At 39.4% G+C, this 20684-nt stretch overlaps 1 protein-coding gene across 1 annotated transcript; it reads right to left on the reverse strand.

Annotated features, from left to right (window-relative positions):
* Window positions 1-1708: 1708 nt before the first annotated feature.
* Window positions 1709-20557, reverse strand: UTP15 (UTP15 small subunit processome component). Its single transcript, XM_070517957.1, has 13 exons — window positions 20417-20557; window positions 17456-17622; window positions 15890-15982; window positions 15606-15790; window positions 14265-14443; window positions 13559-13684; window positions 11827-11962; window positions 8394-8478; window positions 7347-7496; window positions 6526-6627; window positions 5030-5163; window positions 4791-4849; window positions 1709-4305 (listed from the first exon to the last, which is right to left on the reverse strand). The coding sequence occupies exons 2-13, from the start codon at window positions 17543-17545 to the stop codon at window positions 4088-4090; spliced, it is 1557 nt and encodes a 518-aa protein (XP_070374058.1). The 5' UTR covers window positions 17546-17622; window positions 20417-20557; the 3' UTR covers window positions 1709-4087.
* Between the last annotated feature and the right edge of the window lie 127 nt (window positions 20558-20684).

A 20684-nucleotide genomic window follows, 5' to 3' on the forward strand; every position in this document is an offset into this window, starting at 1 on the left:
TGCTAAGTGAAATAAGTCAGAGGGAGAAAGTCAAATACTGTTTGATCTCACTCATAAGCAGAAAATTAAAAAAACGACACACACACACACATAGCAACAGAGATTGGATTGGTGGTTACCAGAGGGCAAGGGGGGAGGGAGAGTGAAAGGGGTAATTAGGCACATGTGTGTGGCGATGGATGGTAATTAGTCTTTGGGTGGTGAAGATGATGTAATCTACACAGAAACTGAAATATATAACTATATACATCTGAAATTTATATAGTGTTATAAACCAATGTTACTGCAAATAAATATTTTAAAAAAAAAGAATTATCCCCATCAGCATACATTCTGTAATTTCTTCCAGTTTAGATCTCAAACGAATTAGGAATCTCAAAACATTTATGCTAAGTGAAAGCAGCCAGGCCCTCCAATCCTAAATTCTGTGATTCCATTTATATAAAATTGCAGCAAATGCAAACTGACCCATGAATCAACAGTGAAACAAAGTACACCAGCGGTCGCCTGAGGAAGGGGCAGGAGGAAATTTCTGAGGGTGACAGACATCTTCATTATCTTGCTTGTAGTGATGGCTTCACGGGTGTGTACATGTCAAAACAGATCAAACTGAACACTGTTAAAACATGCAGCTTTTAGCATATCGATTGCATATCAAAGTTGTTTTCTTTAGAAAACCTTTTTGACCTCACAACCCTCCAGCCATTGCTTCATTTTTCTGCTCCCCTTTATGGTGAAACTCCCCAACCAGCTGCCTGAATGCCCCGAATCGTTCCTATCCCACTCCCTGACTTTGTCCCCACTCTGCTCTCCCTTGCTCCATCAGCTCCATTAGCCACCGAGCTATCCCAAACTTACCAGGCGTGTTTCTGCCTCAGATCTCTGCACTCTGCCCCAGATGACCCTGAGAATCCCTCTTCATTTCCTTCTGGTCTTTGTCCAATGGTCGCCCCCTTGAGGCCTTCCCTCACTTCTCTGTTGAAAACTACAACCCACCTACCCTGCCTTCTATTCTGCTGGACTCCGTACCATCGAGCACTGTCTGACCCAGCGGGTATCTCACTCGTTTACTGCACATTTGCCTCTCCCAGTAGGATGTTAGTTCCAAGAGAACAGGGATTTCATCTATTTTGTTCAGTGCTGTAACCCCAGGCCCCTGGCCTCTAATGTGTGTGTCTCAACGAGTATTAAGGATCAGTCAGCCAGTGTCCTTGGAGTCATTCGGTCATAAATAAGAGAAACCACTCACACTCACCTGAGCAGAAAGCACACACGGGAGGGTTCCAGACCCTCATGGGGCCCTGAGGGGGAGGCAGAGCCGGAGGGGAGCTGGAAGGGAGACAGAAACCACGAGCACTAAGATGGCTTCTCTCTTCTCTAGTCTGACCTGCCTTGTCTGGTTTACTTTCTCTGCAGACCAGCTTCCTCTGCTGATGACCCAAACACAGCACTGCCAGCCCCACACTTTCCCAGATCATAAATATCGTTATAAATCTCAGTGACAAGTCCCTGCTGAGAGAGCTGGGCCCAGATGCACCAGCCACAGTCCAGGGGGGACGGCAGGGGAAGGGCGTGTCACCTACTTACCAAGGAGGGTTTTTAGCGTCCGAAAGGGGGTTTTGTCCACAGGAAAGACAATTTATGGTTACTTGTTAAAATTAAGCATTTTAAAACTTTCCTTAAAGCTTTTAAAAAACTAACAAATATTCCATTCAGAAAACTAGTACATTTTAATATAATCACTTTTAAGGGGGCCTTTAATTAACATTTGATAGAGTTGATTTAAGTTGAACAGATTGAATTTCCTTAAACAATCTCATTTACAATCCAAATTCCTTTAAACAACTTAACAGCATTTACACATTTAAGATATTTGGTTTTCTTGTAAATAGCATTTCAAATGCTTGACCCAACAAGCAAAACCTTCTCAAGCACTGAACTCTTATAAATATAATAAATTAAATGTACAGTGACTTTCCAAGTTCTCTGAAACACTTCAGTATTTTTGCAGGCTTAGTAACATTTTAAAATACCTTTCCACTAAAATTCCCAAGTTGAAAAACCTGTTAGGCATTTTAAATTAGAATCCGAAGGCCAATGTCACCTACTGTAAGGTGCTGGTTATGTTTAAATACTTCAAATAACAAATGCCAGTTTGTCCCAGTGACTATAAAAACCATTCCTGAATTTAACACCTAAGCATTGAGGGCTACGGGAATTGTTTCCTGACCCTTTTAACAACCTGTAATCAATACACATTTCATCTAAGGACGGCAGCACTCGGCGACGCTGTTAAGGGAGTGAGGAGTCTCTGTCCAGCAGGCAGGCCAGTCCAGAGCATGGGGATGACGCGTAGTCAAGCTCGGAGAATTCAAAGGTGAAGTAACCACTGCCGCGGTTCACTGTTAAACGAGAACACCAGCCTTGGACGGCTGGGGTGAGAACGAAATAAAATAACGGATGGGAAAACCCTTGTCACATGTTACACGCTTGTTGGCAGCTAGCTTTAAGATACAATTTCAACTTCTAAGTTTTACTAATATACAAATTATCAGCATACTTGTGAAGTTAAAGTTTTAAAAAAGCTTTTAAATACAAAATTTATTTAAATAAATTAACCCTTTTCAACATGAAGACACAGTTTCTGACCTTGACTAATCTCCTAATTACGCAGGGGAGCAATTTCTTGGTTTCTTAAAGCCATCTGCTGCAGGACTGTTTACATCAACTCGTGAAGAGGAAACTAGATCCTATTTTTGAGCACATGTTGTTACTAAAACATAGAAATATCTTTTTTGCTTTAAAAAAAATCTGAATTCACCACACTGAAATTTTAAGAGGAGATTCCCATTACAAAATCTTCCTGGACCAATGGGTTCTTCCACCCCAAGGCACATTTCCCTACAGAGAGAACTACTTACAGTGGCAGAGGAACTGGGAGAAGGTGGGAGAGGTAGTGTGAAATCGGGGTGCCAGGAGGCGCTAGCCAGTGACTAGGCAGCAGGAATACATCTCGGATACATCTCAGAAATTCAAGAAGAAAGTAAGAATCTCTTTATAAAAAAATGTAATTTACGTTCAACTTTAAAAAAATAACCTATTTTCCAAAGCAAGCTACTCTGGATTGGAGTTCTGAAAGACAAGATGATTGTGAAGAACAGAGAAACAAATCTAAACACACAGCAAACGGTTTTCGGAGGGGAGGCAGCTGGGAGGTAAGCGCCAACCACCCGTGTAAAAGGCTGGACGCTCTTTATTACAAGAGCAATGGAGCAACGGCACATTTAACATCCCCTGACCCAAGCAAGCTGAAAACTTGGTACAAAGGCTGCATATTGAGGAGAAGGAGAAAAACGTGGTCCAGTAAGGTCTGTCTGTAGATCTTGTTCTGAGAAGGATAGTCACGACTGAAGAAACAGAGAAAAGCTGGGGCAGAGAGCATGCCGTGCAGGGTTCCAATCTGCCTCATGACGCTCTGAACACCCAGCTAACTAGTGTCAGTTACCCAGAGTTGGCCGTGCATGCGCCACACACAGAGCAGGGGCAGTCCTATCACCAGCTGAAGCAGAACATGGGACCCAGGATGAGTCCAGGGTCCAGGAGAGGGGAGGCAAGCTCAGCTGCCGCCTGGAAATCCCAAGGCACTGATCAGAGTGAACAAAGAATTTACTTGTTGCCATTTGTTTTGTTGTTGTTTTTCCAGGACCGCAGTAAAAACTAAAGCCCTGTTCTGGTGGCAGGATTCCCAGTTGAAGCCCTCTCCAGAGTTCTGAATGCCGACCCAAACGTGATGCAGAGCTTTGCTGTATTAAAAGTACTATCGACTTGGCCAAGGTAGACATACACCGTGACCAAAATAACTGAGCTCTTTCAGCCAAAGATGCCGTGAAATAAACCACAGTATTACATGAAAAGCCACATCTTAAAACTGGGACTTATTTTCCAATCATAGTTATTCCAATCTCTTTCACAAAATTGCTTCTATAAATAGTTTTTTATAATGTGTCAAGGAGATTCTCTTTCCAACAGTTAATAGAATCAAATCTAATCCAAGCTAGGAGTTCTTCTGTGTCTGACTAAGCAGACACTACGATTCCACCTTCTTGTTCTCTAGCAATCCGCCAGACGTGCGCTGCCAGACCAAAGTGCTGTCTTTCCTTGTCATGGTAGCAAAGAGCATATCCATCATGCCCAAGGTTTCTAAGAGTTCTCTTTGGTAATCAATCTCTTTTTCTACAAGTCCTTGAAGCACCAAAAACTTTTTATCAACTACAGGTGACTGACCAATCACAGGCAGATAGATATCTAGAAAGAGAAAGAACACATTCACTAGAAATAACTTTCTAAATGAACAGCAATATTAAGAAAAAGTGTAAAAATACTGTATATAAAGACACTGAGAAATCTGTACTTATTTTAGAATTTATGATTTATAGAAAGTAAACAATCCGTCTGAATAAACCTATTTCAAAAAGAATTACAGAAAGTGCAGTGTGGAGTTCTGACTTATTTTCATTTTCCCACTTAAAAATAGTCATGGTCATTGCAGACATTGAAGAAAAAAATGTTTTTAATTATAATATCCCCACTTCCAGAAATTCTAAGTCAAATCACTGTAAACATTTTACTCCATTTTAAAACATATCAATTTACTGTTGGTTGTTTTCTCCATGAAAATATTTATTGGAGAATTGCTAAAAACAAGATATTTCAATAAATTTTATTTCATTGTTTGCCAACTCTACTTTTGCAAGCATGCTAGGATTTTTCAAGTTTTAACACCTACTCACCGATAATTATTTCAGCAGCATTGATCAAAACAGGGGCAAATCTTGGCTGAGACAGATTCCTAAAAAAGCAAAAATTCTGTTTACTGAAATTTGCAAACTTTAAAAAAAACTCCTTAAAATAGATGTAGTGAATTGTTCCATCAGTTCTCTATAAAGATCTAACTAAAAGTAAATGTCTCTCATTTGGAGATAAAGAATTTCAGATGCAAACACATGTGTTTCATAGACATAAAACATACCTTATCAGAAAATTAAGAACACGACTGATTTCCTTTTCATCCCGACCTGCAAGGGCATTTGCAAGGACTCCTCTTCGGTTTAGCTCCTTTATGATGGAAACTGTAACCTCAGGTGTCTTTATTGTACAACTGGGCTAGAGAGATTTTCAGAGTCAACGCGAGCAGACAAGACAGCACAAGAAAAAATCATAGTCTTGGAACTCACTAACAATTACCAAATTTAAATAGGTATTTATCTTCACAGTTTTGAGTCATGGTAACACACAAGGCAGGTAATAAAATGATTCTTCTAAAAATATGCTCCTTATAAATAAATGGGACTACATCAAACTAAAAGCTTCTGCATGGCAAAGGAAACCATCAACAAAACAAAAGGACAACCTAATAACTGGGAGAAGATACAGGAAAATCATATATCCAATAAGGGGTTAACATCCAAAATATATAAAGAACTTGTACAACTCAAGAAAAAAACGAACCCAATCAAAAAATGGGCAGAAGAGACATTTTTCCAAAGATATACAGAAGGCCAAGGGGCACATGAAAAGAGTTTCAACATGACTAATTATTAGGAAAATGCAAATCAAAACTACAGTGAGATATCACCTCACATCTGTCAGAATGGCTATAATTAACACGACAAAAAATAACAAGGGTCGGAGAGGATGTGGAGAAAAGGGAACCCTCATACCCTGCTGGTGGGAGTGCAAACTAGTGCAGCCACTATGGGAAACAGTATGCAAATTTCTCAAAAAACTAAAAATAGAAATACCATATAATCCAGCTATTTCTCTTCTGGGTATTTACCGAAAGAAAACGAAAACACTAGTGAAAAAATATATGCACCCCTATGTTCACTGCAGCATTATTCACAACAGCCAAGACTTGGAAGCAACCTAAGTGCCCATCAATAGATGAATGGATAGAGAAGATGTGGTATAGATAGATAGATAGATAGATAGATAGACAGATAGATAGATAGATATACACACAATGGAATACCACTCAGCCATAAAAAAGACCAAATTGTGCCAGGTAGATGGACCCTGAGGGTATTATGCTAAGTGAAATACGTCAGATGGAGAAGATAAACAAACAAATAAACACATAGATACCGAGACCAGACTGGTGGTTACCTCAGGGGAAGAGGGAAGGGGGAGGGGAAAAGGGGCACATGTGTACGGTGATGGATGGCAACTAGACTTTGGTTGGGGAGGAGGATGCAGTCTATACAGAAGTTGAAATATGATGTACATCTGAAATTTACATACTGTTATAAACCAATGTGACCTCAATAAAAAATTATATATACGCTCCTTGCAGATTCATCATTGTAACGAATGGACCACTCAGTGGTGGATGTTGATAACGGGGGAAGCTCTGCATGTGCGGGGGCAGAGGCTGTAAGCAAAATCTCTGTACCTTCCCCTCAACTTTGCTGTGAACCTAAAACTGCTCTAAAAAAGGAAAGTCTTAATAAAAAGAAAATCACTCACCTCAAGGACTCTGTCAAGTGCCTTAGAGACCCGGAAATTTTTCAGATCCCTGTCATACAATTCTAGGTGTTTCTTGGAAGGCCTGTTGATCAAAATGTCATCCTGTATTGAAAAGTAAATTTACAAGGAAAAATCATTATCTGTATAGAGTTTCATTTAAAATACACTTTTTCACAGTGGTATGCTTGCTTTTATACCAGGGTGCCCCTGAATTATATCATAAATAATGGTCGCAGGCCCATCATGCAGATTATATGAAAATGGAATAACCTGCCACACCAATGTGCTCTCACTCTCCTATGACTTTAATTTGCCATACATACACAATACCTCAATTCTAGGCAAACATTACTCATTTCAATTCTCTTTACGTGGCAGGCAGTATGATTTAGTAGAAAAGGAAAACAAGAATCAGAGAAAGTTCCATCTAGTCCCAACAACTCTGGCTACCAGTAACGAAATCCTGAATCAACCACAAATTCTTTATATCTCCACTTCTCAGATGCCAAATGGGGACACTCTTGGCTCTACTGCTTTTCAGGGCTATTTAGATCAGATCAGATAGCACGTGAAAGACATTATTTTGAAGCTGGTAAAGCACTATGCCATTGTTATGATTCAGGGTATTAAATAAAGTAGCCCTTATTTCCCGTTAGTTATTAATAATGTCCCCAATCCAGCAATCTGGAGATAAATCTGATGCGGAGAAAAGCAAAATAAAGTTAAATGCTATGTGAACAACACTTTCCAGTAACGCAGAGATGGAGTCAGCTACTCTAACAAATTTCACCTTTAAATAAATGTAAGAAATACACAAATACCCGTTGCTTCATGTAACTTTTTCCTTTAATAAAGGTTCGATATGCAGGCCTTCTTCTCCTGGGAAGAGAATCCTTCTTTGCTTCAGATTTCCGATGTTTGACACTCAGTATTCCATTGGTCATTCCTACAACTATTGTCTCATCTTCATGCTAACAGCAATTAGAAAAATAAGTTAGTCCGTTCCTAACTCATAACTTACCTTACTTTTTCTTACTATTTTTAACTCATAATTTATCACAATGAGTTTGCCACTTATCCACACTTTCACCAAGAGTTCCATTCGGATATACTCTGCCTAACAATGATCTATGCAAAAACTTAGAGCAAAATCACTTTTTCCTCAAAGATACTATTTATGTTGACAGAACTTATTATACCTGTTATAAATTATCACTGTCAGTTTGTATAATAACACACAGTTAATGACATCTTGGGAAACTTTCAAACTAATTTTTTCCCTGCATCTTCTTATTAGAAAAAGGATTATATGATGGCATGACTTTCCACAATCTTGCCAAGAAAATATTTTGTAATAATTTATAAAAAATAATTTTGTAGTAATATTTGTAATAAGCTTTTCCTCTCCCAATTCAAATTTCTACAAAATGTATTCAAATCTCCTCCTCCTCGATGGCTCATGAGACTTAAAGGTGGAATTCCGGAAAGAGGAGTCAACAAAGAAAAGGAGCTATTGCATTTTGCTGCCCCCTGCTTTTTTTTGCTCAGAGAGCCGACCTGCCTTCCCGGTGCACTGCACCCTTGGTTACACTGTTGAAGAGACTCAACTTCCTGGGCGGGCCCAGGTGCTCACAGCGCCCGCAGCACGGCACGTGGTTCCGGCTATGCAGGAGTGAGACCTAGACCGAACTCAGGCCAAGTTATGGGGGCAGGTCAGATATTCTCGCAATTGCCTCAACTCAGTTATCTAGTGTGGCAAGAAGAAAATAAGACTTATTCAAATACAAAGATAAACCCTAAAATTCCATTTCAGTTTCATTTAGCAGACAAGGTTAGTGAAAGCTTTAAAAACAGCTAAAACTACTTACTGCGAGTGCAAGACTCAAAATTGAAGCTGCATAATCCAAACTGTGGACCACTTTGTACGAAGTTGTGCTATATACTTTCACCTTCCTAATAAAAAGGAAAGTGTCGTCACAAATCATCTAGGAAAGCAGTTAAACAGCAAGTTTTCTATTTTTTGGAAAGTCAGTATATGAATATTAAAATGTACACAATAATGAAGAAAAACAATGATTAGTAATATTAATTACAAACTAATTCATCGCTGAATCTCTTTTTGAAATGAACTGTTCATCAGCACTAACCACAATGTTTGCATAAAGACTGACTAACCACCAGCACAGACCATGAGCCACGGCCACCTGAAGCTAAACCTGAGAGTAAGGCAGCAGCGTCAGTGGAAGCCCACTGGAAGTGAGAGCAGGATCTCTAGCCTCAGCGTTACTGACACATGTTCTGTGCACTGCAGGACGTTTCACAGCATCCTCAGCCTCTACCCACTAGACTCCAGCAACACTCTGCCCCCAAGTTGTGACAACAACCAAAAATGTCTCTAGACATTGCCAAATATCTCCTGGGGGGCAAAAATCACTCTGGGTTGGTAACTACTATGAATTGAGGCAACTTACACTTAGCTTTTAAGGGACACATCTAAAAATCAAGTTTCAAATTGCCTAGTAACACTATTTCAGAGAATTTGCTATACACATTTACATAAAAATTCCTTTGTATTAGAAATACTTTCTAGCTTTTAAAATATGTATACTCTTCAATAAACATGCTGAAAAACTAAGACTTTCTATAACAGTGAAAAAATGAAATACGGAAATAAAATGAGCAACAAAAGACGACTATAAGTAAATTCCAGAACGGTAGCATAGTTCTAGCCACGTGTGGCTGTTGAGCACTCAAATTGTGGCTAGTGAAAATGAAGAACTAAATTTTTTATTTTATTTAATTTTAATTAACTTAAGTTTAAATTTTAGAAGAGAGGCAGGGAAAAATATTTTTCTGTTAAGTACAACTATATTTCACTTTAATCATTGTAAAATATTATTATTGTATCATAGGGCACGTATTAGATGTCTAACTTGTTTCTAGCACCTCACTAATAATTTTTACATTGATTACACATTAAATTACACATTTTAGATACATTGGACTAAATAAAATAAATTAGTTTTACCTGGTTCTTTTTACCTTTTTAGTGGGGGCTACTAAAACATTTAAAATTTCACAGGTAGCTCGCATTCTATTTCTACTGGACAGCACTGTCTAGAACATGAACTAATGGAATACTAATACCTATTTAAAATAGAAATATGTGGACCACATTAAGGTATTGAAATTTTTACATGAAGTTTTAAAGACTATAAGCTAGAATATATATACTCATTATAAATATTTTAGAATATGCAATGATTTTTTTATTAAGGTTATAAAAGTTAACATCCTTGTGAAATTACAGTTGTACATTATTATTAGTCATGTTGTAGTTACACCACTTCACCCCTAGTGCCCTCCCCCCACCCCCCTTTCCCCTGGTAACCACCGATCAGTTCTCTTTGTCCATATGTTAACCACCACCTATGAGTGGAGTAATACAGAGTTCGTCTTTCTCTGTCTGGCTTATTTCACTCAACATAATACTCTCAAGGTCTATCCATGTTGTTGTGAATGGGACGACTTTGTCCTTTTTTATGGCTGAGTAGTATTCCATTGTGTATATATACCACAGCTTCTTTATCTAATCATCAGTTGCTGGGCACTTAGGTTGGTTCTATGACTTAGCTATTGTGAATAATGCTGCAATGAAGATAGGGGTGCATGGAACTTCTGGAATTGCTGACTTCAGGTTCTTAGGATATATACCCAGTAGTAGGATGGCTGGGTCATAAGGTATTTCTATTCTTAACTTTTTGAGGACTCTCCATACTGTTTTCCATAGTGGCTGCACCAGTTTGCATTCCCACCAACAGTGTATGAGGGTTCCCTTTTCTCCACAGCCTCTCCAACATTTGTCACTCTTGGTTTTGGATATTTTTGCCATTCTAACAGGTGTAAGGTGATATCTTAGTGTAGTTTTGATTTGTATTTCCCTGATGATTAGTTATGATGAGCATCTTTTCATGTGTCAAATGGCCATCCATATATCTTCTTTGGAGAAATGTCTGCTCATGTTCCCTGCCCATTTTGTAATTGGGTTGTTTGATTTTTTATTGTTGAGTTGTGTGAGTTCTTTGTATATTATGGAGATTAACCCTTTGTCGGATAAATAACTTGTGAATATTTTTTCCCAATTAGTGGGCTTTTTTGTTTCAATCCTGTTTTCATTTGCCTTGAAGAAGCTCTTTAATCTGATGAAGTCCCATTTGTTTATTCTTTCTATTGTTTCCCTTGTCTGAGGAGTTATGGTGTCCGAAAAGATTCTTTTGAAGCTGATGTCAAAGAGTGTGCTGCCGATATTCTCTTCTAGAAGACTTATTGTTTCAGGCCTAATCTTTAGGTCTTTGATCCATTTTGAGTTTATTTTAGTAAATGGTGAAAAAGAATGGTTGATTTTCATTCTTTTACATTGGCTGTCCAGTTTTCCCAGCACCATTTGTTGAAAAGACTTTCTTTCCTCCACTGTAGGGCCTCAGCTCCTTTGTCAAAGATTAGCTGTCCATAGATGTGTGGTTTTATTTCTGGGCTTTCAATTCTGTTCCATTGATCTGTGCATCTGTTTTTGTACCAGTACCATGCTGTTTTGATTACTGTGGCTTTGTAGTATGTTTTGAAGTCAGGGATTGTGATGCCTCCAGCTTTGTTCTTCTTTCTCAGGATTGCTTTAGCAATTTGGGGTCTTTTGTTGCCCCATATGAATTTTTGGATTCTTTGTTCAATTTCTGTGAAGAATGACAGTGGAATTCTGATTGGGATAGCGTTGAATCTGTAGATTGCTTTAGGTAGTATGGACATTTTAACTATGTGTATTCTTCCAATCCATGTGCATGGAATGTCTTTCCATCTCTTTATGTCGCCATCAATTTCTTTCAAGAAGGTCTTGTAGTTTTCATTGTATAGATCTTTCACTTCCTTGGTTAAATTTATCCCAAGGTATTTTATTCTTTTTGTTGCGGTCGTGAATGGGATTGAGTTCTTGAGATCTTTTTCTGTTAGTTCATTATATAACGATTTTTTAAAAAAATACTATTATTTTAGAAGATTAACATTCGAATGGTTCAGTAAAGTTCCTTAAGTATAAGTTAAAGCAGTAAGTTACGTCAAAGGAGAAAATAAGTTTGGTATATGTGTAAATAAAAGATCAAAACTATTTTCAACTCAACAATTTTTTTTTTATAGAAATCATTTGGCAGAGTATTGATTTTGTCCCAATACTGCAGCAATAACTCATTTCCTCAAGCAGGAAACACTTGTACACTAATAACAATAAAGAAAGAAAACGAAAATGCTAACCTGTCCAGTGAGCCAGAGAGCAACCTTTGCCCAGAGCTGCTCAGACATAAACACGTCACAGTTTTATGATGATTTTTCAAGGACACCAGCAACTGTCCTCCTTTCAGCATGTCCCAGACTTTAACATAGCGACCTCCTGTAAAAAGACATAATTGCTAGTTTGATGTTCTGCCTACAGATTACCGATCTTAAAGATGTGAAAAGCACTCTTCACCAGACCCTCCACAGCACAGACGTTAAGTGAGGGACTCAAAGCCAGCCCGGCTGGTTGCACAGCTGGCTCTGTCATTTACTGGGTGTGCGACTGAACTCTAACAGTCTCTACCTCACAGAACTGTTAGGATGCTTCAATAATTTCATACGTTAGAGTACACAGAACTGCCTGGCAAAACAAAAAGTATAACAAAAAAAGACTGTAAGAAATTTGTAACAAAATCATTCTTCAAAAGGAATTTTGCACAACCATGGAAATGAATAATGTAGATTTCCTAAAAATTTTGTGAATCACAACAAAACTGAAAAACTTCCCAATAACTTTTACTCCAAGAGTTGGAAGGATCCTTAAAGGCTACTTAACCCAATGGTTTAAAAGAACTTTCTTAATGCAGCATCTTTTCTTTCAACAAAATATTGAACAAGTCTAGGAGGTAAAATAAAAAGGGGTTGGAGGGAAGCACAGCTCTTGCCTATCCTGACTGCCAGCTCCCAGGCCCTGTGTCCCCACACGTGGCAGCTCATGAGAGATGACAGAGTGGAACCACTGACCTAGTCCAACCCCTCATCTTCAAGGTCTACAGAAGTTAGCAGATTGCCCTAGGTCACACAATTAGTTAGTGACACAGTGGAGATCAGCACAGAGGTATCTATTCTCCCTGTTCAACTTAAACTTACTCCCATTTCTCAAAATGACAGCGAGATAAATGGATACATCTGACAAAGTTATCAACTTATTTTGAAATCCAATAGGTACTGGGGAAAAGAGTATAAAACAAGATAATTTCTATTTGGATTTTAGAATTAAGAAAAAAAAAAAGAGCCACAGCCATATATATGCTATAAAGTATACACACTACCTATGTATTCTTCTAAGGTCAACACATTAATTTTGACTTGACAAATGAAAAAAGCCAATTTCCTTCTTCCAGTATAATTCTGAGAATGCACTATGACCAGCGTAACAAAAAACACTTGAGTTCCAACTTGATGAAAACTGTACCAAGGCCCCTTTGACTCCACACGATCTCCTCCTCCGGCACTACCACATTTCAACCCGGCATCACATAAGGGACAAGGCTGACTCCAGATCTGGAAGAACCTGTCTTTCAAAAGCTGCCACAGGTCTCCCAGGCAGGAGTAAGAGCAGGAGTATGACCCGGACTTCTGGGTTAACTAAGTACACAATGCAGGCTCTCAAGTTCCGGGATTCCAGACCTGCCAGTGACCACTTTGTCTTGGACAAATTACTAAATACTTTTATTTATTTCCTTAGTTGCAAAATGGGGAGAAAACTAACCACTTTGTAGGCTCACCTAGGACAGTAGAGATCCTATGTGTATTGGCCCACACTAGGTACTCAATTAATAACTGCTTGCCTGTCCCACTTACCAACTGTTTGAGCAAAAACCTAGATATGCAATTCAAGTTCACACTGATAAATTACAAAAAGTAACAGATAAAGAAAAATCTGACTCAAGACCAACATACTGGTGAAAGTAATTTTGAAAAGAAATACCTGCTGATACCAGAAGACCTCCAGAGGGAAAAAGCAGAACGCTCTCCACTGGCTGCCCATGCTCAACAGAGATAACACTCTGACTTGTTCGGGCATCAAACATCTTCACAGTATGATCGTATGACCCTAAAATGTCAATTTTGTATTATGTGAGTTGCACTACTTAAAACAACAAAAACTCTGTGTGCATCTGTGTTTATTCAAACATGAATTTTATAAGGAGAAAAACATTAGATGCAATTTTAAAAAGATACACATATATTCATGAAGACGCAGTACTTCCAGCCCCCCGGTACCACTGACTGTCTCTCAGGAAGCACTATATACCCTACACTCCACAGAATCTTCAACCATCCTACTTCAGGCCCCGTCACTGCTGGACCACCTGGAATCTCTGCAGAGGGACCCACAAACACTGAGCCAGACTCTTTCTTTCCTGGCTGCTGAGGCTCTGTGAAAACCAGAGTGCTAAACCCATTACAGTCCTGACTGTCTTAATGTTTTCAAGGCAGCCTGACGTTTCCAAACACACCTCGAGGGCAGTAAGAACAACCACCAAAAGAAAAAGAAAAGAAAACTAATAGAAACATATTTCTTTATAAAAAGTTTTTAAACTCCTCTATTCCAAGAGTCCCAAAGCAATATTAAAGTATATCATAATAAAATTATCAACTTTAGGAGGGAAAAAAAAAAAGAGTTCACCAACCTGTTACAAAGAGATCTGGGTTCAGTTTGCTAGCACATCCACACCTCACATAATCAGAATGTTCTTTGAATGTCAGAATTTCTTTGGAGTTTGGAATATCCCATAATTTAACTGTATAATCATCAGCCCCAGAGACCACATGATATTTGTCAGCTGTAAAATCTACTGTATGAACTGCTCTGAAAGGGCAAGAATCAGTATATTAAAAAGCAAGAAAAAAAATTACATTTCTGGCACTTTTAACATAAAACATTCCTTTTCCCCAAATAACAAAAAGAGCAGTTTAGTTTCAGGGAGTAACTGTAGGAGGAAACCACAAGAGAGAAAGAAAATCTTTAAAACAAGTGTTTGTCTCCAAGCCAATTTAAAATGTTAAATCCCCCGCACTATGAAGTTAATAAGATTAAACAATAGCCTTAAAATTATATTTTCCAATATGTTAACAGTTCTACTTAGCAGCTCAATGAAAGTAAATGTTTTAAATGTTGGAACAACATTTAATTTAAAAAATTTCAAAATGAGTAGTTCTCTAAAAAATTCTAAGGAGACTTGCTACTATGTAGGATCATGTTAAGTGAATTTCCGTTATATTTTAAATGTTTCACTGATGGGGTAAGACCATCCTGATAATACCCTATAAAAAACACTTTTGAAATTTTAAATCAACAGCCAATTTCAGCAATGACATTGGTAATCCTGAAACAAACTTATAATATAAAATTGCCCTGGACATCCAATTTATCAAGAGGCAAAATACTAAATCCAAGAAGAAAGAAAATCTGCCTTTCATCGTGACTTCAAATTGAGAACCTCTAACACAGTCCATTAACAGTTGTGAGGCTGCCTTGAGCTCAGTGGTTTGTAATCTCAGTCAGGCCATAGAACCCACTAAGAAGTGAATGAAAGTCACAGGACGTCTCCCTACATCAATGTACTTCCTCAAATGTCACATGCAATTCTAGGGAATTCATGAGCCGCATCAAACTGGACCATAGGACTGGACCAGGTTAAGCATTCTGTCTTAGAACAACCAGGAAATAAAGTACATAAGGTACATGATCTTCACAAAACTGTCCCTATGTTTTTATTTAAAGCCCAGAAAATGAACAGAGCTGACAAGACGACAAAACAAAAAAAGGACACAGAAAAACCAACTGTCTGTAACTGTACGGTGACAGATGTTAACTGGATTATTATGGCGATCATTGCACAATATATACAAATATTGAATTATGTTGTATTATATTATATTACATTATATTAGCTGAAACTAATATAATGCTGTATGTTAATTATACCTCAATAAAAAAAATTTAAAAAAAACAAAAACCGGTCTCTTACTTAGTATGGCCTTCAAACTGCCTGAGAGGAGCCCTCCCACTTATATCAAAAAGCTGAACTCCACCATCTTCACTGCCAGCCACCAGCAGTCTACCGTCCTGTCGAAAAGTAGCACAGTACGCTGTGTCTTTAAATCGGGAGAAGGTTTTTATAGGTTCTTGGGAATACCGGCCATAAATGTGAATCTACAACAAGATAAAAAACACAGTACTTCAGCAGATGCTTCAAGATCAGCAGTAAACATAAATTATACAAAAGAAAAATAAATTTAATATTATATTTACCCTTGAAGAAGCTGTGACAGCATAATTATATGGGGGCTGCGGAGAAAAGTCAACTTTTGACACTGCACCGAACTCCTTGATCTGAACAGGGGTCTTAATGAAAAATAATACAAAGTATTAACAGAGTTACCACTGGTAAAACCTATTCAAGCATTATATAACTTCTTACCAACTATTTCTTTGTGTTCTTAGTAACATTTACTAGGTTATATTTAACATAGAAATATGAAGAAAGCAAAAAAGGTCCAAACCCCATCACCCAGACTATCCCTGTTGCCATTAAAGTAAATAAATATATGGTTGGAAGGCCACACTCCACTCTTTCTCTTCAGCTGTGGAGTTTTCTGTGACCATTACTGGGAAAAAAAAACTTCTGCCTATACAGCATACATTTAACACCATGTATTTTTAACTGACACAAAAATCATACCATGAGGCCAACTGAACCTTGGTTTTCTTTCACTTAACAACACATCTTATGTAATTTCAGATGAGCAATAGATTTACCATCCATTATAGGATACATGATAATTTACTTTACCAGTCCACCACTAAGGAACGCAGGTTTTTCTAAGATTTCTAATATTACAAACAACACTTCAAAGAACATCTTTATACACAGGTCTTAGCAAATTTCGTGGAGTATAGTCATTGAGTTAGTTCCAAGCTGTGGAATTTACAAGGCCAAAGGTACTTTTACCCTAACAGATACTGCCATGCTGCCCTCCAGGAAGTCTGCTCCAACTGCCCCCCTCCAGTAGCAATGATCAAACTGCTTCAATTGTCCCAAGAGATGAAAAATAGTACCCAAATTATTGTTCCAATTTGCATTTCTTCAATTGTAAGTGGAGCTGAGGCTCTTTTAATACAGTTATTGGCCATTTAAATTTCTTTTTCCATAAACCGCCCAATCCCAATCCTTTTCCATTTTTCTATTCAGTTGCTCATCTTTAAAAAAAATCATTTGTAAGCCTTTACAGATAGTTTAGAACAATTAGTTTTGAATCACTTCCTACTTAGATTAAAAAGGGGAAAAAAAGGGGCCGGACCTATGGCCGAGTGGTTAAAGTTCTGCGCCCTGCTTTGGCAGCCCAGGTTGGAGGGTTCGGATCCTGGGTACAGACCTACTCCACTCATCAGCCATGCTGTGGAGGCATCACACATACAAAGTAGAGGAAGACTGGCACAGATGATAGCTCAGGGCGAATCTTCCTCAAGCGAAAAAAGAGGACTGGCAACAGAGATTAGCTCAGAGCAAATCTTTCCTCAAAAAAAGGAAAAAAGAAATCTTGCATATGAGATTCAAAATCTAAAGTTTAATTCATTTGGCACTGATTAATCATCTATTCTGTATTAGGCACTTGCATGATTAAACTGATTAAGCAGTATGGACTTTCACATAAAATTCCAAGAAAAAATATCAGAGATCAAATTTTCCGCCCAAACTATAAGCTGCTGATAGATTATCTTTAGTTATTAGTTCTCCATCAGAGTACTCAAGGTATAACACATGCTGGAGAAACTGGCAGAAATGCAACCCCCTTCCCCATTATCATCTGTTCTTACCTTATAGTTGTTCCAGTACAGTGTATCTTGGGTGATTTTTTCTCCAAGTACAGGGTATGTTTGAATAGCTACAGGCTTATAACCAGCCATAATTTCATATAATTGGACTGATATCCAAGGGTAAATAGTTTGAAACTGACGTTAATTATATTCACTCTGCTCTACGTCTGAAAAAGAAAATATTTTATATATATATATTATTAATAAACCTGTGTGTATAGTCATGATCTTCACTCTGCGTCCTTTCAACCGGCTTCGTGGCAGCTTACAGATTAGCGAGCAATAAACCCCTTCACTGTGACACAGACGAGACAGTCTGAAGGAGGCAGGAAGAAGAGTCGGGGCCACCACACCACACCAGCTCTTCGGCTACACAGAGGTCACACAAACACTCTCACACCTAACCGACCAATTTACAACTCTGGGGAATCAATCCGGCTCAGCCATCCAGTAGCCAAAGCAGAGAGACGTACAAGGGCTTAGAATGTTCATTTACTGACAAGGGAAGACGCTAAAGTGAAACTGCAAAGACAAAAGCTTCCTGAAAGTAAACTTAAGATGACTTAGGAACACAGTTTCAGGACTTGACTTGTCAAATGCCGAGAAATAGGAAACAAAGCTAATATCCCAATGCAGACACTTAAAACAAAACTTAAACGCTTACAGTTAAACTAAAAGCTAATATTCTGATGTAGAAGTTTAAAGTTAATTTTAAAAGGTTTAAACAGTAAAAAAGAAAATAAGAACACAGCAATTCTGAAATTAAATTCTAAATTAAAGTAACAGAATAGGATAAAAATGAATTAAAACTTTTAACTGACACATAATTAGGCCAAAATGTCTTTGCAGACTATTCAATTGCAAAAGAGGTTCAATTTTATCAGGTGAATGATTCCCGTGGTGCAACTCATCATCTATTCCAAAACGACTGAAAACAGGGCCTCAGTAATACTGAAATAAATACGGGCGGCACATTTAAAGGCTGTTTTGATGAAACATGGCAATCAATGATTAAAAGGGGGGAAATTTTCTGTTCATTCAAGTACCTACAATGTGCAGGACACCATTCTAGGCACAACAGTGAGTAAAACAGACACAGTCTGTGCCCTCACATACTCCAATATTCTCCATTTCAGCTGGTGATTGGCACCAGCTAGGAATCTGGAATCAGCCTTGACTTGTTCTTCCTCCCCATTTTAACATCCAAATAGTTACAAATATCTGCGGATTTTATCTCCCTATCTTTCTAAACTTCATCATGTCCACTCCACCTAGTTCCACTGCCCTAATTCAGATCTTCTCCTCTACTGAAATAGTGCAATATAGGGTATCCCTGACTCCCTTACCCATCTTCCAAATAGTCAGCAGAGTTCCCAATTACAATGCAAATCTAGCTTTTGCTACAAAGCCCAACACTGCCCAGAAAAGAAGGTCCAAGCTCCTCAATATGGCATCTAAGGCCCACTGTGACTCGGCCCTGGCTTACCTTTCCAGCTCCACCTCTGGTTATGCCCTTAACACATCCTGCTCTTTCCTGCCTCAATATCCTTGCTCATTTGCCCTCTCTGCCAGGAATTACTTCTTTCTAACTACTTCCTATTTATCATTTAAAGCTCAACTCAAGGATGACATCCTCCGGGAAACCTTCTCTGACCTCCTAGGCTGGAGACAGCCTGCACCTGTCTTCTCCGATCCTATTAGACTCTGCATATTTACGTAAATACAATTAATCACACTGCATTGTAATGATCTCTTTTTCCCATTAAACTGAACATCTGGTGTCTGGAAGATTTTTTTTAAAGTGCTCAAAGAATGTTTGTGGAAGGAAGGAAAGGAGCACTGTGCTGGGTTCTATGGGAAAACACAAAATTAAAATCCCAAGTGCTGCCTACATATGAACATTGCCATAGAGGAAAAGTCGACAAACTTTTTCTGTAAAGGGCCAGATGGATAAACACTTTAGGCTTCGCAGGCCAGCAGGCAAAATGGAGGATATTACGTAGTTACACAGCAAGAAAGAAAAATGTCCCCAATTTTTTACTAATGAAACTCCCCAAATAATTATGAGTACAATTTTTTATGAATGAAAAGAATGGGATTCTTTGGACCAGGGGGATAACATTTCACTTACTTCGGGTTCAAAGTTAGTATTTCCTATCACTGAACAGATTGCAAACGTTCATCTGTAAAAATCATTCTTGGCTCACCGGCTACACAAAAACAGGTCCTGGGCCACATCTAGCCTGTGGGACTTAGTCCCTTACCAGACTATAGGCAACGGAGTACATAACTCCGCCTTGAGAGCAATAGTCTAGAGCTGGAGAAGGAAGCGGTGAGGAGCAGGAGCAGTGGTTTGCCAGATTAAAGGGAGGAAGAGCACCGGAGGCGGGAGAGGGGGAGGAGACACAGGCAAAGGCACGGAGGCAAGAAGTGATGTGAGAGTGCATAGGAAGAAGATCGCGGAGGGTCAGGACCCGAGAAACTGGGTCAAGATGGCTAAGAGGCCCTACTATATACTAGCACAGTACCGTGCAGAACATCAAACATGTGCTCTAAGCGACGTACGGAGTACTGAGGGTTCAGAAGAGATTGTTAATTCTAACTGGGCGGCTCCCAGAAAGATGCACAGTGTGCGTTTCAGCCGGGCCTTTAAGTATATTATTAAAACAGACTGACCACTTGAGATGCTGGGGTGGGGGGGCATCGACACTGACGGAACCCCACGAGCAAAGACAGATGGAAACCTGCCCCCTGCCTGGGGCGGGGGGTGCGGATCACTCCTGGGGCTGATAACGGCGGACAGGAGAGGACGCGACGGTAGGGGCGGAGAATCTAGGCGATGCCAAACACGCGGACCCTGAGAGACTGCTTAAGGACTGAGCCATCCCGCGGAGCACGCCAGGTGCCGAGGGGAACAGGCGTGAGTCGGCGCTGCCCGCCGAGGGAGCCGCCTTCACCTACCTCGGCCGGCCCCGAGGGTGCCCCAAGACCCCCCGGCTCCAGGGAGAACTTCTTGGACCCCGGGGGCCCCTCCCGGGAAGTCCAAGATCACTCGCAGAAGATCACGCGGACCCTGCAGGGAGCCGCCGAGACACACGGCGATGCCAGCGGCCGGTCCGTCGCAGGAAGGTGACGTCAGGGCGCAGGCTCAAGGAATGACGCGGCGCGGGGTACGCGGCCCGGCCCGGTGGGCGGGGCGCTGGGGAGGGGGCGTGGCCGGGCCGACAGC

The sequence above is a fragment of the Equus asinus genome, chromosome 9 (genome assembly GCF_041296235.1).
Source record: "Equus asinus isolate D_3611 breed Donkey chromosome 9, EquAss-T2T_v2, whole genome shotgun sequence".
NCBI classification, from domain to species: domain Eukaryota; kingdom Metazoa; phylum Chordata; class Mammalia; order Perissodactyla; family Equidae; genus Equus; species Equus asinus.

What these genes read in the sequence shown, in the direction of transcription:
- UTP15 (XM_070517957.1), bottom strand. Translation starts at nt 17,545, where the DNA reads ATGGCTGGTTATAAGCCTGTAGCTATTCAAACATACCCTGTACTTGGA. An exon ending in TGTACTGGAACAACTATAAG is followed by an intron (nt 15,983 to 17,455) that starts GTAAGAACAGAT and finishes TTTTTCATTAAG; the next exon opens with ACCCCTGTTCAGATCAAGGA. An exon ending in CACTTGACAGAGTCCTTGAG is followed by an intron (nt 5,164 to 6,525) that starts GTGAGTGATTTT and finishes AAATCTCTCTAG; the next exon opens with CCCAGTTGTACAATAAAGAC.